The 24,810-nt window shown below is 44.7% G+C and overlaps 1 protein-coding gene across 3 annotated transcripts in view; it reads right to left on the bottom strand.

Annotated features, from left to right (window-relative positions):
- Positions 1-24,810, bottom strand: part of SPAG9 (sperm associated antigen 9) — a 1,633,747-nt gene that overhangs the window by 1,193,197 nt on the left and 415,740 nt on the right. For all 3 annotated transcript variants that reach the window (XM_085617154.1, XM_085617155.1, XM_085617156.1), the window contains one exon: positions 9,627-9,779. In XM_085617154.1, the coding sequence (XP_085473280.1) occupies positions 9,627-9,779 (153 nt within the window). The remainder of the gene's footprint in view (positions 1-9,626; positions 9,780-24,810) is intronic.

The following is a 24,810-nucleotide window of genomic DNA, read 5'->3' as shown; positions in this document are numbered from 1 at the left end:
CGAGGACTTCCCCCCCCCCCCCGGGGGACTGTGACCAAGAATCCAGCACCAAAGGACCCTCCTCGACGCTCCTGACGACGCCTGCAGCCTCAACTCCGGGGACCCCCCCAACCGCGACCAGCAGAGGGTAAGATTTCCCGACACCAAAAGCCACACCTGCACCCGGCGCCCCCTGCGGCCCCCTGTGCCCAGCTCCTGGGTGCCTACCTAACCTACAGCTTGCCAACTTACCTCTTGAAGTGGTGGTCGCGCCTGAAGATTCTCCATCCCCGAGTTTGCACCCTTTGTTCATCTTGCAGCTTTCCCATTGAAATACATTGAGAGCCCGGGGAATCATTGTAACCGAAAATAGAGACCGCCGCGAACCCGCGATAAATCAACGCAAAGACCCACCCGAGAAATAAGGAATTATTTGAACCTTGCGGTGTTGGGCCCCGAGGAGGTACGGTCACTCGGTAACACTAATACGTATCCAAAGAAAGGAAAACCGACAATAATTAACCGGTCCGATTACACATGTGAGGAATAAAGAAACCTACCCAAGAATACAGGAGACAGCAACTAATTTTTGTCTTGATAAAGATGGCAGTAATTTGGTAAAAGCCATCGAAACGCGTCGACGCCTCTCACTGGAAACACAATCCTGAGACCAGCACAGAGTTATAAGCATAAAATTGAAACTATAAACTGTATCGCTGAGCCCAATGGATGTGTATTGGTGAAGTACATAATCAGTGTCTTAGGTATGTTTTTGTCTCCATGATGCTGGTCATCTTTGGAATCTTGTAATATTGTAACTCTGTAGGAATATGCTACTTACCAGTATGCATCTGTTCTTGGCATGTAGAGCTGCAGAGTCACACACTGAGGATAAGATCGCCATCTGGTGTTGGGCTCGGATGATTGCAGGTTGTTGTTGTCTTCGGAAGAAGCCTTTGGTCACGAGGTTGGTGACTCCTCCCCTGGACAACAGTGCGCATGGGCATCCACTCCATCGTCAGATTGTTTTTCGCCATGATGGGAAAAGATGGAGTGTGTAGAAATGAAAGAAAGGATGTCCATGTGTAATGTCTAAGTAAGACGGATGCTGGAACAGATACAGGTCCCGGGGAGGCGGGCGGGCGTGTGTGACTCTGCAGCTCTACATGCCAAGAACAGATGCATACTGGTAAGTAGCATATTCCGTTCGAGGCATATGAGCTGCAGATCACACACTGAGGATAGATTATACAGCAGTGCTTCCCCTTAGCGGTGGTCGCCTGTATCCGTTGCAGCAGCTTGAAATAAAGTTTTTAGGACAGCCTGGCCCACGGAGGCCTGTTGTTTGGCCTGCACATCAACACAATAGTGTTTAGTGAAGGTATGCGTGGTAGACCACGTGGCTGCCTTGCAAATGTCTTCTAAGGGAATGTTACCTAAGAAGGCCATAGAAGCCCCTATTTTACGCGTGGAGTGCGCCCTAGGGGGAACTGTAAGTGTACGTTTAGCCTTGAGGTAGCATATTTGGATGCATTTAACTATCCACCGGGCTATACCTGATTTGGAGATTGGGTTGCCTTTATGTGGTGGTGCGAAAGCAACAAAGAGTTGTTTTGTCTTTCGAAAGGGTTTTGTCCTGTCGATGTAATAAAGCAAGGCTCTTTTGACATCTAAGGTATGTAGGGCCCTTTCAGCTACGGAGTCTGGGTTTGGGAAAAAGACCGGTAGCTCTACTGATTGGTTAAGGTGGAAAGGGGAAATCACTTTTGGAAGAAATTTAGGGTTTGTCCTAAGAACCACTTTGTTACGGAGTAGTTGTAAGAAAGGTTCCTCTAGTGTAAGGGCTTGTATTTCACTTACCCTGCGTAGGGAAGTGATTGCGATAAGGAAAGCTACCTTCCATGTTAGGAATTGTAATTCACATTTGTGCATAGGTTCAAATGGGGGACCCATGAGTCTTGTTAGAACCACATTGAGATTCCACACTGGTGCAGGTGGCAATCTTGGGGGAAGGATTCTTTTGAGACCTTCCATAAACGCTTTGATGGCTGGTACCTTAAAAAGGGACAGGTGTTGCCTATTTTGCAAGTAGGCTGCCAAGGCTGCTAGGTGTAAACGTATAGAGGAATACGCTAGATTGCATCTTTGCAAGTGTAGTAGATAGCAAATGATGTTCTGGATGGAAGCGTCCAATGGATGTATGTCATTATTAGCGCAGTATATGGCAAATCGTTTCCATTTAGCGGCATAACACGCTCTAGTAGTAGGGCGTCTGGCTTCCTTTATGATATTCATACAGTCTGGAGGGAGATTGAGGTAACCGAACTCTAAGACCTCAGGAGCCAGATCGCTAGGTTCAGTGTTTGAGGATCTGGGTGTCTGATTTCTCCATGGTTCTGGGTTAATAGATCCGGGGAGAGGCGTAGCCTTTGATGTGGAACTAAGGATAGTTCTAGAAGCGTGGTGAACCACGGTTGACGTGCCCAAGTGGGAGCCACTAGTATTAGTGTTAGTGACTGTTGTTTCAGTTTGCGTACCACAAATGGAATTAGTGGGAGAGGCGGAAAGGCGTACGCAAATCTGCCTGACCAGTTCATCCATAGGGCATTGCCCTTGGATTGTGGGTGTGGAAACCTGGCGGCGAAGGTTGGGCATTTTGTGTTTTCGGGAGTGGCGAACAGGTCTATGTCTGGTTGTCCCCACTTTTGGAAGAAGGGGAGTAGAACCTTGGGGTGTAGTTCCCATTCGTGGATCTGCTGTGTGTGGCGACTTAGGAGGTCGGCCACTTGATTGTGGATCCCTGGGAGATGTTCTGCTAACAGATAGATGTTTTGGGGAATTGCCCATCTCCAGATTTGCTGTGCCAGTTGGGACAGTTGGGGAGAGTGTGTCCCTCCCTGTTTCTGTATATAATACATTGTCGTCATGTTGTCTGTGCGTATGAGGACAGTTTTGTTCTTTAGGTGAACTTGAAAGGATTTTAGTGCTAGGAACACTGCTAAGAGTTCCAGGTGGTTGATGTGGAGCAGTTTTTGTTGACTGGTCCATCTGCCCTGAGTGGTATGGTGAAGGAGGTGGGCTCCCCACCCCGTGAGAGATGCGTCGGTAGTTAGCACAACTTGTGGAAGAGGCTCTAAGAACGGTCGCCCTTTGGACAGGTTGATGGTGTTCCACCATTTCAGTGAGCGAAGTGAGCGACTGTCCACCAACACCAGATCGGTAAGTTGTCCGTGAGCTTGGTTCCACTGTTGTGCTAGACATTCCTGTAAGGGACGCATTTGAAGTCGTGCGTGTGGGACTATGGAGATGCATGACGCCATCATGCCTAGGAGCTGCATGAACACTCTTGCTGGAAGAGATGGATGAGTTTGAAATTGAGAGATGAGATTTTGTATACTGGCTATCCTGGCAGTGCTGGGATAAGCAATGGCTTTGGATGTATCTATGGTTGCTCCTAGATACTGATGTAAGTGGGAAGGTTGTAGGTGGGATTTGGGGTAGTTGATAGTGAATCCCAAATCGTGGAGAGTTTGAATCGTGCGATGAGTGTGGAGAACGCATTTTTGGTATGTATTGGCTTTTATGAGCCAATCGTCCAGATAGGGGAAGACATGGATCTGTTGTCTTCTGAGGTGCGCTGCCACGACTGCTAAGCACTTGGTGAACACTCTGGGTGCTGTTGTTACTCCGAATGGGAGAACTGTAAATTGATAGTGTTGCCCATCTACCACAAATCGTAGATATTTTCTGTGAGCGGGATGCATAGGGATGTGAAAGTATGCGTCCTTGAGGTCTAATGTGGCAAGGAAGTCTCCCTGTTGTAAAAGTGGGAGGACTTGTTGGAGAGTGGTCATATGAAAATGATCCGAATGTATATACTGGTTTAGTAGTCTGAGATCCAGTATGGGCCTTAGTGTTTTGTCCTTTTTGGGAATGAGGAAGTATAGAGAATATACCCCTTTTCCCTGATGTTGAAGGGGGACTGGTTCTATCGCATGTTTTTGTAACAGGGATTGAACTTCTTGTTTGAGGAGAGAGAGATGATGTGAGGACATTGGGCGTTGTTTGGGTGGTATGTTTGGGGGGGGATTGTATGAGTTCGAGGCAGTAGCCAGACTGGATAATTTGTCTTACCCATCTGTCTGTGGTGATGGAAGTCCAGACAGGTAGGAATTGTTGGAGTCGCCCCCCGACCGGAGTGGAATGGTCTGGGGGGAGTGGTGGCAAGTCACTGTTTAGTGGCTGGGGAGGTGCGGGTGTTGTTGTTGTTGCCCCGCCCTCGGCCTTTGTTATTGTTTCCCCTATAACCTCCCCGGAAATAACCTCTGTTAGGGGATGTTTGTCCAGAATTTTTAAAGGTGGACGTGGTCTCAGTTGATGTGTTTTTGGAGCCTCCTCTATAAAAGGAGCGACGAAAGGAACCCCGGTTTTGAGGAGACTGCAGTGCTCCCATAGACTTGGCAGTTTCATTATCCTTCTTCATTTTTTCTAATGCAGTATCCACTGCAGGGCCAAATAACTGCTCTTGGTTGAAAGGTTGAGCCAGAATTGCGGTTTGAACCTCCGGTTTAAAACCGGAAATACGGAGCCAGGCATGTCGTCTGAGTAAGACGCTAGTATTGACCGCCCTAGAAGCAGTGTCTGCCGCATCTAAGGCGCATTTAATGGAGGCATTAGATATTAATTTGCCTTCTTGAATGAGGTCAGTGGCCTGGGACTTAAAGGGTTCAGGCAGATGTTGCATAAGGTCCTCAAGTTGGTCATAATGTGCCCTGTCATACCGAGCTAACAGGGCCTGGGTATTGGCAATACGCCAGTGGTTCGCCGCCTGTGCGGCGACTCGTTTGCCTGAGGCCTCTAAAAGCTTAGACTCCTTGTCTGGGGGGGGCGTTTCTCCAGTTGTCTGTGAGTTAACGCGCTTCCTGGCATTTGATACGACCAAGGAGTCTAAAGGGAGCTGGGCTTTAATGTATGCAGGGTCCTGCGGGGCTGGTCGGTACTTTTTTTCGATGCGGGGGTTGAGAACCCTCGCTCGAACAGGGTCTTTAAAGACGTCAGTGGCATGCTTTATAACCCCTTTAATCATGGGAAGTATATGAACAGTTTTTTGTGACTGCTCAAAGGTATCGAGGAGAAAATCCTCCTCAAGGGGGTCCGTGTGCATAGTGACACCATGGAACGTTGCTGCCCTATTTATTAGTTGGCCAAACCCTAGGTGGTCATCAGGAGGGGAGGGCTTGGAGGGGTAGGTAGTGGGGTCAGGCATGTCAGGCATTGGATAAGACCAGTCATCTACCGGTGCTGTGTCTGGAAAAGTAAAACGGGTCGGTTGGATCAACAGGATCATTAAATAAATCAGGGTCCGCCCCTCCCCCTAAGTCATCATTATCATCCTGTGGAGGAGGTGAATGATAGGGAGGTGGTAAAGGTAAAGGTAAAGGAGAAACAGGAGGAGGAGGGGGGGACGGGTTAGGAGGTAAAACAGGAGAGGAAGGACGAAGTGGTGAAGTGGCACAGTCCTTTTTCCGTATGGGAGCTGGGGGAGGTGTAGTGTCCAGCTTCCGTTTTTTATATGGGATGGCAGTCACATGTCCAGTGTTTGGATTGATGTAGATCCGCTTTTGAGTGGGATCTGGTCGAAAAAGTTCATCTGGCTCCGAAGGTGGTGACGGCGACGTCCGCTTCGGGTCTTTATGAGCTGTTTTCGGTGTGGACGTAGTTTTCGGTGCCGATGATGTTTTCGGTGCCGAAGGATGTTTCAGGTCCGATGGATTTTTCGGAGCCGATGGAGTTTTCGGTGCCGATGTATGTTTCGGTGCCGATGTATGTTTCGGTGCCGAGGGACTTTTAGGCATCGATGTCGAAGAACGTTTCGGCGCCGGTGGAGACTTCGGTGCCAAGGAACGTTTCGGTGCCGATGGAGATTTCGGTCTTGAAGCCTGTTTCGGTGCCGATAGTGGTTTTTTCGGTACTGAGGGTGTTAAAGGCACAATCAGATGAGGTTTGCTCGAGCCCGAGCCACCTACAGGCTTAGATGTCTTCGGAGCCGGGCCCGAGGGCGGGGCTTCTGAAGAGGATTTCCGGTCGCGACTGGGCCCAGCTGGCGGAGTCTTGACCAATGCTTTTTTGGATGGGGCAGGGGCAGGGGGGGTGGTACTCACACGCTGCCCTGGAGTGATGAGGTCATCGGAATCGTCGGCCTCGGACACGATCTCGAGATCTTCGGTGTCGTCTTCGGGAACATCTTGAGCAAAGATGTCCTCCGGTTCTGGAGCTGGTTTGGCCATAATATGGCGTCGAGCTCTTCGGTCCCGGAGGGTCTTCTTCGAACGGAAAGCGGCACAAGCTGGACAGGTGGATTCGTTGTGTTCCGGCGACAGGCAGAGGTTACAAACCTCGTGGTGGTCACTGTGGGGGAACTTCGCTCCACACTGGGGGCATTTTTTGAAGGGTGTCCTGTCCATCAGCCGTTTCCGGAACCGGTCCGAGTTGATTTCGAAGTCGATGGAATGAAGATTAAGGAGTTAAATTGATTGCTAGAAGTTTTCTGCTGGAGCGGAAAAAAGTTCATCCGAACCCAATGGCGGAAAAAAACAATCTGACGATGGAGTGGATGCCCATGCGCACTGTTGTCCAGGGGAGGAGTCACCAACCTCGTGACCAAAGGCTTCTTCCGAAGACAACAACAACCTGCAATCATCCGAGCCCAACACCAGATGGCGATCTTATCCTCAGTGTGTGATCTGCAGCTCATATGCCTCGAACACATTGTTTTTATCTTTTTATTGAATGATCTGTATAATGTTTTTATGATTGTGTCACAATGAATATGTCATGATAGCTTTTTATAAATATAGGATCACAGAAAAATATTTGTCAAAATAAAAACTCTTACTTCATATATTAGAGCAGTCAATAATTTTTTGTCCACTACAAGGAATTTGTTTGAGCAAGGGAATTCTCTCTCTTTTACGTGCCTACCTAACCTACAGCTTGCCAACTTACCTCTTGAAGTGGTGGTCGCGCCTGAAGATTCTCCATCCCCGAGTTTGCAGCCTTTGTTCATCTTGCAGCTTTCCCATTGAAATACATTGAGAGCCCGACAGCTTAAAAGCACCCTGCACCCAGCCGCCCGAGTGCCCCTGGAAGTGCAGCATCAGTCCTATCCTACTTGCCCACTTGCCCTGTGTAAGTGACCAGGAGCCCAGCTCCCGCAGCCGCGTGGCCTGCCTGCTACCAGCCACCAACCAAAGGCTCCCCGCCCGCCATAGGCTAACATTGGGCCTACTCACTCTGCACCCGGCACAACTGTACCTACCTGACACTGGGAGACCCCCGAGTCTACCCCCAGAACCTTAACTCTGCCAGTCGAGTACTTACCTGAAAACCGATAACCTACATTTTCTCCATAGGGTAACATTGACTTGTTTTCACTTGGAATTTCTTCTAAGTGTCGAGTTTTGAAACTTTGAAATATTCACTAAAATCACCTTATCAACGAAAACGAAATTACTCACTTGTTATCAGGAGAGATCCCAGTGCTGGATCTTTGTGCCCAGCACTGACCCTACAAAGCAATTACAACTGTGATTTTCCGATAATCAAACTTTCCTCCATAGGATAACATTGCCTGGTTTTTGCCAGAAATTCTTCTAAGTGTCGATTTTTGAAACAAACAAATATTCCTTAAAAATCGCCTGTATAACTAAAACGATTTCTTTCAACTGTTTAGAGGAGATGCACCAGGGCTGAATCCAGGATCCAGCCCTGAGTAAGAAAAACCTATGCAAAGTAATTGATATTGCGTTTACTTTAAAATTCCCATTGAGCTCAATGTTATAATTGTGTTTAACTTGTGTTGCCTATTGCAACAACTGTAACTTTTACGTTTAAGAGTCTTTTGCTTATTGAAAGTATTTAACTAAAGCATCTCATTCTGAGAAACTATTTTGATACCTACTTGTGGTTCTAAAATAAAACAACTATATATTTATGTATACAAAACAATTGGCCTAGAGTTCTGTTCTTGAGTGTGTGAGACCATTTGCTGACTGAGTGTGTACAACAAATGCTTTACACTGTCCTCTGATACTGCCTTACTGCTCGACCAAGCTACCATTTTAGAGAGTAAAGTTATATCTAACTTTAGCCTCTGCCAAACCTCTGGGGACTGTGGACTCTGTTCACACTGAATCTTACTTTGGTGCAGTATATACAGAGCCACTTTCTTACAGCGTGTGTGTTGGGAAGGGGTGTTGAGGCCATTGTTAGTCTTTGCGTGGGGATGTGGGTGGGTGGCTGCTGGAGAACAGGCAGTGGGTGTAGGTGAAAGCTCCTACCGCGGTGTGAGGCACAGCAGCAACTGGGGGAATGGTGTGTGGGTTCTTGTGACGGTGATGCAGCAGAGGGCTGTGATCGGACCACGGTTCCTGCCGCTGGACACGTTCCAGGTGCAGACAGGCTTGCCTTCGGCACGCTCGCTGCGCGTCTATGTTTTTGCTGCCATTAAGCAGGTCCTGAGAGGAGAGGAGTGCAGGGTGCTGTGAGGTCATTTCCTGTGCTGATGGGGAGGAAAAAAACCGAGCAAAGCCATTCTCAAGGCGGTTCTCTTTGTGGTCCCTCCATCACGAAGGCAGTCTGACGTATCCATAGGTTGGTTTGGTGAGCCCAGCTTTCACATCCTTAGTTGCGTCTTTCAGTGCCCTGGTTGCCACGGTGAACGGTTAGAGTCAATGTGAAAAATTCATAGGGATGACAGAATTTTGGAAACAAGCACTATGGAATGGAGCTATACATACTTTCTTAGGGGACAAAGATAGCTTTCGAGAATATATTATTTTCTTTAAGAGCCTTTAGCACAAGGCATCTTTGTTCACTCTATCCAAATACTGACGGCTGCCACACTTTGCAAACGCAATTATTCCACTTGGCCATTAAACTTCTTCACACAAAGTAAGATGAGGCTGGAGACAAAGCAGGTCAACTTCTGGACTGGTTAAGCAGGAAGGCGAAGGAGCTGAGATGGGTGTTGGGAGATCATTAACAGGAAGGGATTGATCAGAAAATCGCAGAGATCATTGCCGTCTACTACATTGCCGTCTACTATACAGACCTGTACACGGGGAGAATAACACAGGAAGAGGACGAAATGGTGGCACTTTTAGGAAACTTTTCTTTTCCTAAGTTGAAAGAAAACGATATGGCAACCCATGAGAAATAAATATTTCTTGAGGAAATGACAGAGGTCAGAACCATACTACAAAGCAGGCAAGTCCCTGGGTCAAACAACCTATCAGGTGAGTTTTTCAAACATGTGCTTCCGAGCTGGGAGCACATCTGTTAAGTAGGCTGGGTAACAAATCAGAAAAGTTGTCAACACCCTTTTGCTGCGGAGGACTGGCTATAGTTCTGTATGACTGGACTTTGGGAAGAATCAAATTGAATACTGTGGTGTTATATCATGTTATAAATTACAGGTTTGCTTGAAAAAAGGCAAAGTAAATGAAAACATTTAAAATCCAAATATTGGCATGGAAGGACATTTTAATGTATTAACTAGCTAAAGTTAAACAATCTAATGAGAAAAGAAATCTTGAGTGTTAAGGCAAGTTTCTCTAGCTGGATGGGGATACATATTAAACACTTACCTTTTAAGTTCTTCTTCCAATTCTTTGTTTTTCTCTTCCAGCTTCTGCTTTGCTTGTTTCACAGCAAGTAACTCTCCTTGCAGCACATCCTTCTCACATGTCAGATCGTCCATCTTCGCTATCAAGTCATTCTTTACCACATTCAGGGCATTTCTTTATAATAAAAAAATATATATATATTTGAATGTGTACATGTAAATGCCTGTGTGCGCACATGTGTCAGAATGTCTCTTTATTCTATAGATACAGGTTTCTAAAGGTTAATGGGAATCCCTACAAAGAATTTCTTATGACTAAATACTTCAACTAAAACTATTTCTTTCACATCTCTGAAAAGACATACTAGTCAATGGTAGAACGAACGATGTACTTGTCAATGTAAGACACAATCTTGATGTACACAGTCACATTTTCTTTACAGAACCATACTCATACAGAGGAATTATAAAGCACTGTACAATAAACATTTGCATCAATTCAAATACATTCACAACGAAAGGCTTTCCTGATAAACAACAACCTTAGTAGATGCAGGAAAATGGGTAGGCAATAACAGGATCACTGGTTACAGTGAGTGGTAGATATGGACATATTGATAATGACGAAATGCATGCACTTTACACACAGCCGATTTTATTCATTACCACATATCACAATATCTTGCCAGTTTTCAAGGCTCTATGAAGGTTTTTATTGCAAGTAAACTTACTACCAACTAAAATAGTAATTATGTCACATTAACAACAGTAAAACAGTTCCTTCTTCACAGAAGCCACTGTTACAGTATGCACAATCCTAACTTCTCTCCAAGCAGGGAATAACGGAGCTTAGATTTACAAAAAATTGGAATACGAAAACACAAAGTCTGTATAACAACACCAGTTAACCGTCAGTCTGGCTTTGCGAATCTCTGCAAGAGTTGCCACTATCAGAAATGTGGTTTTGAAAGCCAGAAATCAAATTAAGCAGCAAAGATTGGAATGAATTTAAAGGTATGGGTCCGGTAAATTATTAAGTTGAAGTCTATATGACTTGATGAAAAATGACTGGAGAAAACAGATTTTCAAAATCCCTAAAAAGTTGTGAAAATACTAAAACATTGGAAAAAGCCTCCTCCAAATATCTTTTGAGAATAAAAGGTGTTGAAGAGTAGCATTAAACTCTAGAAACCGTATTAAGGAAACAATAAACTCTCTAACTTTTGTAAAGGAGTAAGAGGATGTCTTAAGAGCATCAGAACCATGACATCAGCAATGTTTCAATCACTCTGATGCACATCAGTGTCTAGTTAGCACATGCTAAATGGCCAGTCTGGAATACGCTAAACATCCTACCAGTAAGTCAGTTATTCGAAACCCTAACTTTTCAAAGGACAGTCAACAGATGCATACTGGTTGGGTCCTTCGATTCGTTTTTAAAGCACTTGCATATGTGACGTATTCTGAACAATCAGATGTATCTTTAAAAAAAAAAACTTCTTGCATGCTGTTTTAATGGAAAATGGAGACATCACAAAAAAAGTGTAACTGCCATATTGTTGTACAGTTATGTGGAAAAAATGCATCCTCTAAAGATTCTATAGTTATGCACATTATGTCATAGCAGACCATGAACTAGTCCTACCAAGTTATTACAATAGATACAGTAAACCTTGAATGACAAAACATACACATTTCACAGTGCTTACTGCACAAAAAAAGTTCAGCCAACATTCAGTAGCCTTGAATTAAAAGTGCACACCTTGGTTCAGTATTGTGTAAAACTCATTTTTATCAGTCATAACCTGTAGCAAAAATTTCCTAGAAGAGTTTCAGTCTCTCACATTGCTTCTTTTTTTAAAGATTTTTTAAAATCTGTTTTTATAGTTTCATTAAAGTTTGATAAACAAAACAGGTTATAAACAGTCTGTATACATTTTTGATAATCTCTGATACAGGTATCCAATACAGTGTACAATATGGTTGTGTACAATATACAATCATACGTAAAAGAAAAAGGTTATAGCTCAGCCATCAGTGAAGATAATACACAGTCCAATATATTGCGAAGTTGAGAGAACAAAAGTAACTGGGGGGAGGGGGGGGGGGGGTTAGAAATCAAAAAGATATATTAAGTAACGAGGTCTCAATCAGTACATATATAAGGAATCCTGTTTAACAGTAATACAGTCTCTTAGTCTAAATCACATGAGATTAAAAGGAAAGGGTATAACTCCAGTCCATTAAAGTACAGCTGGCTTAGTGACAGACCCTAGATAGGTATAAACATTGCCTTCTGTGTGATCGGCTTGCGAGTTAAAATTTCAATGAGCAGTAATAACTAAATATGTCGCAGCCATGTACTAATGGATCTGGGTGGGTGACATCGATGGGACAGTGTCGTCAGTGGTATGTACTGCCATGTCGGGTGGTGCGCCGAGCGAAAATCTAACAATATTGCATCCCGTGCCGGGATCCAATGGTTGCCTACGTATCCCTATCCCGGCGAAGTGCTACACTCTCCGCCTGTGCCCAGCATAAGAGGGAGCGGTACCGGGCCTTGGCCACTGGGGGTTCAAGGGATTTCCAACAGTGTGTGAGTAACCGTTTAGCCACTATGAGGCCTAGGTCTATGTATCTGGATGTCACTTTGTGTTTCTTAGACCAATAATTAAGACCCAGGATACACACCTCCCAGTTCCAATCCAGTGCCCGCTCTGTGCCTAATGCCAGTCTCCTAGTAACTTTCGCCCAGTATGGCTGAATAATAGTGCAGGACCACAGCCCATGTAAAAGATCCACCCCCAATTCGTTACATCTGGCACACTTGGCGTCTGCACGATTAAAAATTCTATTAATTTTGGCACGTGTAAGGTAAGCCCTGTGGAGGATATAGTACTGGATGAGCTTAAATCGTGCGTTACGAGGAATTTGCATGGGACTCTTAAGTATGTGGCTCCATTCACGGTCTGTGACCTGCCGTTGAGAGTCCACATCCTAATGGGCACGCAGAGAGAGCAGCGGCGGCCTTGTGTGGGCCCTTCGTGAGTCCGCGAACCATTTGGTGAGATGGTGACCAGCTCCAAGTTCGTGCAAATATTGTATGGTAAGATGTGTGTCCGGCTCCTGTAGCGTGGTTCCCCACTGTGTGGTGAGCGTGTGAGTCACCGCGGCATGCAGTAGGTACTGCCGGCGTGGCAGGCCAGTATTTTCTGCCAGGTCTTCAAAGGGGATAAGTTGTCCATCCGTAAATAACTCTCCCACAGTTAGTATGCCCACTTCCTCCCATTGTATGAGTTCCGCGTTAGATACCGCTCGTTGCCCTCTGAAAGTACCCAGTATAGGCAGAGAGGGCTCATAAGCTACCAAGTGGTGTGTCTGGCGAAGGTAGCGGCGACTCACTTCGCTTCTTAAAGTAAAAATTACTGAAACTCACTGTTTAAGAACAGTAATTTATGCTCAGTTCTCCATGTTCTGCTAAGTACATCAGTGAGGGTTGAGATTTGGACTTTAACTTGGTCATTCCAAAATTACGATTTGTTTACCATTCTGCAGTAGATCTACTGATGAGGTTTGAGTCATTGCCCTGTTGCATAATCCTCTATCAGCTAATCATTAGATTGGACAGATAGTCTCACAGTTCCCTCTAGAATGTGCTGGCCTACAAAGGAATTCATTCCTTTCTAGAAAGGAATTCATGGTGGATTCAATGCAGGTTGTGTGGCTGAAAAAAAAGCCGCAAGCATAGATCCTCGAACAACGTGCTTGATGGTTGGTTGGGAAGCAGCTCATATGGTGGTACATAGTGTTTTCGTTTTCACCAAATAGGTTATGGTGCAATACAGCCAAATAACCCCACTCTGACTTCAACTTTATTCTAGAAGTCTTGTGGTTCACTAAGGTGATATTTTGCAACGAAAGCATTGCAACAATCTTCTTTGTGGGGATAAGTTTCTGCTGGCTACTTCCTTACCAGATCAATCATTAACTATAATCTTCACTATATTGACAAAGACCAAAATATCCTCGACTTTAGCTATGAGGTTCTTTGAATGAATGAATGACAGGTACTTATAAAGAACACAGCTACTCCAGCAGGAGTGTCCCGGCGCGAACAGTTCACATATGGCTGCCCTACTAGCAGGCTTAGCTCTTGAAAGGTCATGTTTTCAGCTGTTTCTAGTGGGTAAGATCTGTTGATGCGCTCAGAGCCACCGGCAGTTTATTCCATGCTTGGGCTCCTAAAAAGCCAAAGGACCTACCACCACTATGCACCAGGCGTATCTTGGGGAAGTAGGCCAAATCGGCAGAGGTTGATTTAAGTGCTCTGGTAGGTGTGTAGAGGCTGGCTCGCTTTCTAGGGTAGCCAGCGCCCGTGCCATGGAAGGCTTTGAAAAAAATTACCATGTCCTTGAATTTTATCCGCTCCCTCACTGGAAGCCAATGTAGGGTCTTGGAATGAGGGGTCATACGCGACCTGGGTTTCAGTCTTAGAATCGCCCTGGCTGGAGAATTTTGCATTTCCTGAAGGCACTGAAGAAGGTAGTCCGGTAGTCCCAGTTAGAGGGCATGACCATCGACTGTACCACTGTCTTCCTGGACTCCGGAGGGAGAAGCAGAAGGAATTTCTTCAACATCCGTAGTAAACCAAAATAGGTTCCTACTAGGGCCTGAACCTCGAGAGCTCATTATCGATGTAGATACCCAGGTTCTTGACAGTAGATTGGGCAGCACAGGGAGGGGAGAGTTCTGCGGGTCACAATTGGCTCCAGTTGTTCACAGTGGGCTGGCTGAAGAAGACAATCTTGTTTTTAATCAGGATTGCACTTGAGCTGGTTCTCCTAGAGTCATCTAAAAACCTTTGTGAGGCAGGATATAATTGCATCCCCACTGAAGTCTGTGCTTTTATCGCATGTGAAAATCAGCTGAGTATCAACAGCATGAGAAATTATTTTGGCGCCCTGTGCCTCCGCCAAGGATGATAGAGGCAACATGTATAAATTAAAAAGAGTTGGACTTAGTGTTGAGTCTTGCGGGACTCCAAACTGCATGCTGGGCATAGAGGCTGAGAATGGGGGAGCCCAGATAACCTGTTCTCTGTCCTCCAAAAAGGATGTTATCCAGGCTAGTGCCCCTCCCTTCAATGCCCATGTTCCTCAGTCTGTTGAGGAGCATCACCTGAGGCACCGTGTTGAATGCCGCCAACAGATCGAGTAAAATGTGAACCGCTCTGCCCTCATGGTCTAACTTGTCTCTGAGATGTTCTGTCCACTCCAACAGTGCTTGCGCGGTGCTGTAGTTGGCCCTAAAGCCAGATTGCGTGGGGTGCAGGAGATTGTGATTCTCTGTATACTCCATGAGTACTTTGTTAACATGTTTCTCCAATACTTTGGAGAAGGCCGGGAGGAGGGAAATGGGTCTATAGCTCGTAAAAATGTTCCGGTCTGCATTTGTTTTTTTTAAGGAGTGGCAGAATTTTTGCATGCTTCCAGAGTGGTGCCACAATGCCCGTTTCAAGAAAGGAATTAAGTACCTTATTGACTGGTGGGTTTAAGGTGGCTGCTAGAGCAGGTACCAGTTCAGCTGGGCACGCATCTTTTGGTGCCCCCGACTTGAGGCCCATGAGTTACGTGAGTGAATCCTCAAGTTCGATGGCCAGGATCTGTAACAATGGTGGCCATTGTGAAAGTGCCGGAGGGGCGGGGGAAGGGGTTGAATTAGGATTCCCTCATGGGTGAAAGGAGAAGAGATATCCTCCCTGCCTCCGTAGAGAAGGACTGCTGGATCATCGTTATCTTTTCGTGATAGGAACGGGCCACCTGGCTCGTCCAATCTTCAGATAACAGAGCTTCCTTGCTCACTGCCTTAGGAGCCGTAAACAACGTTACGATATTAAAAATGTCCTTGCCCCTGTTGTTGGTTGTTGCAATTGTATTCACCAGATAGCTTATTTTGGCCATTCTCACCATTTTGTAGAGTGATTTTAGAACTGCCTTATAAATATTTATATCCTCCGAGAGATAATGCCTTCGCCACTTTCTTTCAAGGCATTTGCTTTTACTGACTCAAGAATTCATTGAACCATGGCGCCAAATGGCAGGTCCTCCTAGAGGTGTGCGAGGTCAGAGGGGCAACTGCATCAATGTTAGTCCTCAACCATGCTTCTAAAGGACAAGCGTCCACTGAGGGATTGCCCACTAAAGATGGGACTGAGGAGTCAAGCGCCCTCTGAAGAGAAGGCAAAGATATTTTATTTAGGGCTCTGTAATTGTGTTCAGTCTTTTTCTCCCCTGATGGGAGATGCTTTCCTGTGACTGGTATCCAAAAGATAACAAGGAAGTGGTCTGACCAGGTTAGCGGGATTGGAGTATCCACTTCTACTTTCATTTCGCAAAAGATTTGGTCTAAAATGTGTCCCAGTTTATGAGTAGGACGAAAGATTTAAGATTACAGGCTGCCGTGATTTCAGACAGGGCCATCGCATGGGGGTCCAAGGGCTTGTCTAAATGCAGATTCAAGTCCCCCAAAATAAGAAGATGCTTAATTCTTAGGGCAAGGGGTGTGATGCATTCCTGTAGAGAACGAATTAGGTTTCTAAGTGCATCCAGTGGTCTATCGATTAGCATCCCAGTAATGCATTGGTGCGGTGAAAGAGTGCAGCGGAACCCCAGGCACCTGGCCCAGTACAATAGAGGAGCACTCTAGCTCCTGTTTGGAAACAATGGCGACTGCCACTCCTATCCCCGCCTGTCTGTCTTTCCTCATTATTTTATAACCTGCAGGAATGGCAGATGCAAAAGTAGGGTTAGAGGAGTCTGATAGCCATGTTTCAGTAAGAAACATGAGGTCGGGGTTCTCGTCTAATACAAAGTCATAGATTTATGCCTGATGCTTTTGCAGGGAGCGAGTATTAAGCAGTATAGCTTTAAAATACTTCCCCTGTCTTCCTGAGCTAGTTGCCTTTTTTCTCTGGACTGACCCCGTCGGAAAATCCTCTCTGCCCCTGACCCGACACCAGTTACAGTGAGAGAAGTGAGGTATAACTCCATTGTCAGTGCTTAGCGTGGTGTTCTGGCACTTATGAAGGTTGCCTAAGTTAAGTAGTGCATCACGTCCTAACCAAAGTGGGAAACCCAGGGGGTAAACCTCACTCTATGGAAACAGTATGAAGCTGCGGTGGACTGGGGAGGATTGGCAGGGAGAGGTGACAACGCTGGAGACTCGGTGAGTGTACAGGAGTAAACTGATCAAAACAAACGATACTCGCTAAGAACATTTTAAAACAAGCAGTTTAACAAGCATTGGCATAGGAAATAGGTCTCGCCTTTTGGGCCTTATAAGTGTTTATACAGATCTATTGGCAGGTAAACGCTAAAAGCGCATGCTGCAAGGGTAAACATGTATTGTAAGCACAGCAAACGCGAGACCGAGAGCTGGAATGGTGACAAGTGGGGTCTAACAGAACATATGGTCTCCTGCTATCGCCACTCCAGTCCCAATATGCTGCTGGGCCTGCCTGGTGTCAGCAAGGAGCCATCCCATGGGTCCTCTGCAGCTAGTTTGGTCAGACTCCTGCTAGCCACTGCTAGCTACCCAGTTGATCTCAGGGACAGAGGAGGTTGGTGTGGGTGGGCAGGGGGGTGGGTTCTTCATCACAGATCTCTGCTCTTCACAAGCCATTGTCTTTAAAATGCCCATAAACGTTGCCAAAACAAATAGAATAAGTATGTAATACCGCAGGGAAACGGGACAACTAGTCACGCATTCTGTAATTAACCCAAACTCCTTTTGAGTGGCTCTGGCTGGTATCTACAGTCATTCACAAACTGTTCATTTCTAAAAAAAAAGAAAAATCCATGATTATTATATAGTTTGCAATCGGAGCACCGCATGAAAAAAATACTTAATCTCAAAGGGCAATGCTTAGGGAAGCTTGAACAGCAAACGAAAATCAGCCTGTAAAATAAGGGCTGTTTATATGCAGAATGCCACAGTAATTAAATTGCATTAAAGGATAAAAAGCGGAGCGGACACAGCAGGCAATTAACACTTCCTGCCAAACTGTGCTCTACCCACAAGCTCTTTCACCAGCTTAGACGGACACCTGAAGCTGCAGTCTTTTCAACCAGCATCCAAAGCTGACCAGATAACAGTAGTGTGAGCATACAGTGCAGTGACCCCTAAACATGTGTGCCACGGCATGCCAGCAGTGAACGAGCTCCCCCCCCACGGGGTGCCGTCCACCCTCCCACTGCATTACCAAGCCTGGAGTCGGATATGAAAGCAGCGCTTCTTTAAATACAAGTGATCTTGTGTAACCACCTGTTTACCATTGCAGTTCGGTCAGTGCTAGGAGTAAATATTTGCTATGTAAAAATGTGGCATGATGTGCCTGGAAATTACACTGGTGACAGTAACGTTCAATATAACTGACACCCTACGTAACAATATATTGAAATTTCCGGACGCTACGTGGTATAGGTAACAAAAAATGGGGGTGGGGGGGGATTTAATATAAAAAATGTGCACAGACGTCACGAAAAGTTACATCAACGAAAAAGTGCATTTAATTTGCAAGTCCACTATTAACATACACAAAATATGAATTGCTCACAGTATTTACATGAAGATATTTTGACGGTTCGCTTTGCAGCCATATTATTAAAACCCATCTCCACTTCCCACCCCTCAGGAACACTGTTTTTGGGAGGCGCTGCGTGCGTACATCGTGCTATGAAAAAGACTTCAGTGTACCCAGTCAGTCCGGCTAAAATGTAAAGCGGCCATTACACTCCCCGCGGCACCGTAGCGAAGGTGAAATACGACTTTAATATCGGGAAACAACACTTTGTTCCCTTATAAGAAACAGCTATTCTCTCTTCCGCAGGGCAACAGGTGGGAAATTCAACAGATTGTGTCAGGCGGGGCTCACCAACACCATCGTCCATGGCACTGCAAACCCCAACACACATCTGCCAAGCCCATATGCAGTTGATAAGCAGGAAAGACACGGCCACTAACCACTCCTACCAACCCCATTTGGAGGACTGAGGGCATTGCTAGAGGTACTTCATGATGATCCCTGTCAGTGAGGTAATCGAGTGGCGACTGGACGGTCAAACAAGCGTGCGCGCCACACGCTCATAGTAAAAAAAAAACACAAGTTTAACGAGGAGAGGATGAGGCAGCAGGGGGAGGGGGGAGAGGAGGGGACCTGCGCCCATTTCCCTTGCGGGATCGAGCAGGAACCATCTGTTAATTACAAACAGATGGTTTCAAAGCTCGCTCCCGCAAGGGAATCGCCAAACGTGCACGCGTTGCCATTGAAAGCAATGCCATGCGTGCACGTTTTTGGCAGAAAGGGCAAATCGATCTCTAAAGGTCTTTTCCAATGCAACGCTTGCGCACTGCGTAGGCGAGACCTAACAAGCATTTGCAATGCAATAGGTCTCGCATTTACGAAAGTTAGAGCTAAAGTTCGAGCTATTGGCAATGCAATAGCTTTAACTCTTGTAAATGTGAGACCTATTGCATTGCAAATATTTGTTTGCTAACTAGCACCTAAAGAAAAGAGCGTGGCAGACATTAAAGTGAAACTGTGGCATGGGGCACTTTGACAAACAAAAAGCATCTGTTTGTCAAGTTTTTAAAGGGCCTATGCAGCGCTTTCACTTTAATAGCGGCCGCGCACCTTTCTTTAGACGTGGCTTGTCTAAAGAAAGTGGCGCGGCCTCTATGAATGTGAATGAGCCGCATGGGCACTAGTAAACGAACAAAAAGTAAATAATAATAATAAGTAAGATAGGCCACTATACTTAAAGCGGGCCACACTGCTAAAATAAAGAAAGCAAGGCGGCCCCTATAGTTAAAGCGGACCGCCATTAGTAAATAAAATATAAGCGGCAGGCGTGCTGCGGCATAGTGGATGGAATAGGGGCAAATCATTAAAGACAATAGTGCTCTCAGCCAAGATAAAGCAGACGGTGTAACAAGACAATTAAAAGTTCTAGTCGTAATGGGAGGTAACAAATGCAGACAAGGCGGTACCAAGGAGATACTAACAAGCCTATTGACGACTCGGAAGCCAGTGTTTACGAAGGACAATGACATAAGCCAATTAACAATATGGGCGGAGAGTGCGCTGGGTTTCAAAGCCATTCTGGGGTCCAAATCTCAGCTTCCCATCTGACAAAATTGTGTGATGTTAATCTCTAATTGCTTTACTTCACTGTGCCTCATTTTAGATCAGTGTCAAATTTGCTGGCACCTTGAGTCAGTTCAGGACAACTTAAGTGCTACAGACAAACTTAAATTTAGTATGTGTTTAGTTATTTAAGTGTACCAACCCTTTAACCTTGCTAATACTGAGGCATTAGTTTTACAAAGACATTGGTCTGCATTTCAAAATATCAGATTATCAGTTCAGTATACAATCTTCATGAAAGGGGAGAGTGTGCAAATAATTACTCCTTTTTCAGATTTTCTAACTGACCTCTCAGCAGCAGAATAAATGAACCTGTTCTAAAACGACGACTATGCAAAGAAAGAGTGATTCATATTTTTTCCGGTGTTAGTGTCAGTTTAGTCCTCTGACTGTCAAGATAAGTTTGAAAGAGAAGGAGCGACACAGAGGACAAGATATAACATGTTTACAGAGGCCATGACGCAGAGCTTGTTTGGCAGCCCTTAGTCCACAGCAGGGGGCAGAGATCCAACAGTTTTCCAAACGGATTAAAAGAAACAGAACAATGCAAACTAGATGGGGGTGCATGTAATATTGTTGAGCGGACTAAACATTTATGCATATGGGGGAAGTCACGTTTGCTTGATTAAGAAAAAAGAACATCCATAAACATGTGGGCCTAAATGGACAGGTAGGAAGGATAAGTATTGATAAGTGTAGGGAATAAACATGGATAAAAATGAGGGAGATATAAGAAATGTAAGAAGGGATAAGTATGGATCATTCGGTGGGTGTATGCTTACATATGTATGAGGGGATTATTAAGTAGGGAGATGCCCTAAAACGCGGTGTAATCATATGCATGAGTGTTAAGCGCAGATGTGAATAAGGTAGAAAAGCATGAATATGCAAAAGCTAGATATGGATATCTATGAGTGGGTAAGGATGTATATGGAAACACTTATCACATTTTTGCAACATGAGTGCAAACAATCCTTTGTAAGTCTTTCACAAACCTATTTTTTAACATGGCCTAAGAAGTGGATACAAGTTCTACCTGACAAACACTGGCAATGTTTTAATGTTTACTAATGTCATGAATTCATCATTTTAACTCTTGAAGTTTGCAAACACAACCAAAGTATCCCCTTAGAGGATACCCTCCGATATTCACTGACTGACCCAAACTTAAAGTTTACCTAATTTTTTTAACTAAAAGCACGTAAGCAGTGGGCAGCAGTGGCACTACATTTTAAACGCAACACTTGGAAATAAATATATTTAAAAATAGCATTAAATACGTTAACAAGGCTTTTAGCTTAAATTGGCTTATACAAATTTCTGGTTACCTACTTTCAGGGCAACACAACCGTCCAGCAGTTTTACCACTACCACAACAGATGTCCCCTTTCAAGCAATAGGAGTCTGACTGCATTACGGAAGTAAATTCCAGTTTGGCAACTTGTAGAAAAGGGATTTGAGTAACAGAATTTTGAGATGTGCACAAAGGTTAGGAAATTTCATTTCTCAGCACTACGGTCAGAAATGCAGAGAACCTATCGTTATATGCATATGTCCCACGTAAAATTATAGCAGATCTTAACCCCATGATACTCTGTGGCAGGGGGGCTACTTAAGGCAACATAAAGCGGTCTCCCCAAAAATCTGAATATTTCAATTTACCAAAACTGCACATCAGCATCCTCCACATAAGCTCACCTGCCTTTGTCTCTCAGAGATAAAGAAGCAATAAAGGAACAGAAAGATCAGACCTGGTAGGGGTGAAAGGTTAGTGAAAAGATTTTTTTTTTAAAGGGCGGAAGCGTGAATGGAAAGAATGACAAAGGATCGGTGTGGGGCCTAAGCCAAGAACACTACACAGGGGGAAGCACAACATGTTGTGTTTTGTTTTCTTAAGTTTATTTATGTAAACTACCATCATGGGTTCCATTCTAGCAGGGGTTTTGCACCAACGAGTATTTTCTTCCAGTTTTGAGAAGAGGCTTTTTTTTCCAACCAAAAATGTTTATATTGTGCTTGCTAGTTTATATTGTGCTTAAAAGCACCTCCTGCCGCGTTCCCGGCCTCCAGCAATTTTCAGACAACAATTAATATGTCAAGAAAACACTGGTGATTAATGTTCTTCCTGGCGAGATCGGAGTTTTGTCTAGTAGAACTTTTTACTTGTCGAAGTTTTGATTCATGGTAAGGTAGCGTAGAGGGTTAATATGCCTGCGGCAAAGAACATGTACCATGCAGATCACAAAGTGAATGTAATGTAAACAGGTCAGTGGGTTAGTTACTGCTTTTGTCAGACCTCCTTTTGTAAGTTTCAGTTTACAGTGAGCTATTAACTGTCATCCAAGAACTGTGTGCAGACTTCAAGGTATAGGTTAGAGAGTATGGATTTTTTCACCAGACTTTCATTATTCTAATGTTGCAAAATGGGTTAATTCGGGTACAAATCAGTTCTTGTTATTAAAGAGAGCTCCAATCCATTGTGTTACATTTTAAATTCAGAGTTTGTGCTTCTCTAGACCAAGTATTCTTCAACTATACTGCCTACGTGTATGGTTAATATGTGACTCCAACCCTTGTTGTCCTCTGTGTTATGTAACATTTCCTACGCACTTATTTACACATTTATGATTGATAGTCCCTGTGTAATGTGTATGTTATGTAAAGTGATCCGACACCCTTCACTTTTATGAGTGACGCTATAAAATTAATTAAATGCATCTGAGAAGGAGTGGTTATGGAGACTGTTAAAGGGGGGTAGGGAGGGAATCCGTGGCGGAGGTGGTCATTGAGGGGGCGCCAAAAAACACTGTCGCACTGGGCGCCATCAGTGCTAAAAGCCCTAGCTGGAGCCAGTGTCTTGTACAAGGGTAGGTCGATTTCATTTATTGTAAAAGAAATGATACAACCAGCCTCATTTGACCACATGCTAATTTGTATGGATTAGCGAGGGGACACCTCATCTGAGAATATATGACTTTACAACACATTCCGTTGTAACGCATGCCTTTACCACGCATGCATTACAACGCGAATGCCATCACCACGAATATCCTTTTCCACGAAAATGCCTTTAACAAGCATACTTTTACAACGATTTTCGTTGTTAAATTATGCATGTTAATGGCATTTTCTTGTTAAAGGATATCGCACTTATTATCTACTCTTTAAATTTTTCCCTTGCGGGACACCACCCCCTCATTCCCCCTTACCTCTTCTCTCCTCGATCTTCTTTGGTGACGTCCCACGTCATTAAGAGGAAGCGGAAGTGTCCTTCCGTTTCTTCTAACGTCGTGGATTGCCTCCATATCTCTCTTTAATTGATGTTATCAGGTACGTTTTTTTTTTTATATTTTTTTTTTGGGGGTGCCCCCACCCCCCCAAAAAATAGCCCTCTTTTTTAATCCCACTTTTGGGGGGGGGGTGTTCTTTTAACTTTAGTACACATGCCTCTACTGCGAATTTCGTAGTAAAGGTATGCGTGGTAGAGGCTTTTCGTTGTAACCACGCATATGTTGTAATGCATGCGTGGTTATGGTTATGCGTGGAAACGGCCGCGTTGTGGTGGCCGTTTCCCCTCATCTGACAGCCCCTTCCCCACAGACGCACACACCCCACCTCCTACACCCCTTACCCGGCCTCACTGCTACAAAAGGCTAGCCAGCTGTGCTGACAAAACATTGGAGTCACCGGGTCAGTTGTCCATAGGACCAAACTACCAGGAAGTTATTATATAGACTTTAATCAGTGTGTCCAGTTCTTATAGCATATGCTCTGTATCTCTTAGCAGAATTCTATAGGGCTGCCTTATAAGAAAATGTGCCCGTCTTACTCCTTTTCCCCCCAGGAAACCTATAAAAACAAGGCATTGATAGTAACCATTAGGGAAAAAACGTACAGGACTAATATTTCAGAAATGTGCCCGACCTTTTGTGCATTTTGTTCACGGTGCCATTTATTAGTGCGTAGAACGTTACAAATAAATGGCATCACACGCTGAACTGCCCAAGGTCCAAACACTACTAAACAAAAATATCCTTTGCTGTTATGTACCCAAAGTGACAACTCGTGTTTTTTAAAAAGATAACTTGCTGTCGTCAGACTGAAAATGGTGAGCTTTGTTTCAGGAAAAGCACTCCAGCTCCTTCCGCAGTAACTGAATTGTCTCGAGGCACTTAATAATCATGTCAGGAGCGCTACAAGAGGCCGGTGACCTAAACCAATATAAAAGCAAGAAAAAAATTGTGATCATCACGCAATATACTTGAATACAATTCATCAGCCTGGCCAAGATTTGAACTCTTGATCTTCATGTTACACCGGATATCAGAGGCAACGCTTAACTCAATGAGCCATAAGTATGCTAGTGTCCTGAACTCTTTCAACTTGGTTACTTAACATTGACTCCCAGTGGTACAGAATGGCCGCACAACTCCCTAAATGGCTACACATGAGAGAGATCTAGTGGACCATCTTGTGGGTGTGACGAACTTTCCACATAAAATTGGACTTCATGTAATAAACTTTCCAAACTTGTGTGCCTTTTAATAAAGCTGTTTAATTTGGGCGTTCGCCATTTCATGCGTTTAAAAAAAAAAGATATATTCTCTGCTCAACTCAATCTTAATTTACTTCTAGGACTCTGCTTAAAACAGCGGAACGCATACCAGTGAACGTTTTAGGTTGGTGAACCAAAAAAAGTATAAATAATATTGGGCAGTGCACGCCAGGTCTCACACCTGGAACAGTACTCCCGAAGTGGAGCACAGGGGGACGTAGTAATACAGTTTCTACTGGTCTCACCATAAACGCGAGATTTTTAAACATGCCTCGAAACAGAAACACAAGAGCAGTGAAGGTCAGGACAAGCAGCACCAAGCAGCGCCTTGCGAGCACTGCAGGGTTTCTCAGGGCACAAGTCCCAAAACAAGCATTGGCATAGCCAATAGGTCTCGCCTTTGGACCTTATAAGTGTTTAGCCAGAGATATTGACTTTGCCTAGGTC

Source organism: Triturus cristatus, chromosome 7 (genome assembly GCF_964204655.1).
Source record: "Triturus cristatus chromosome 7, aTriCri1.1, whole genome shotgun sequence".
Taxonomy (NCBI): domain Eukaryota; kingdom Metazoa; phylum Chordata; class Amphibia; order Caudata; family Salamandridae; genus Triturus; species Triturus cristatus.
This window is presented reverse-complemented; position numbering and strand designations above follow the sequence as displayed.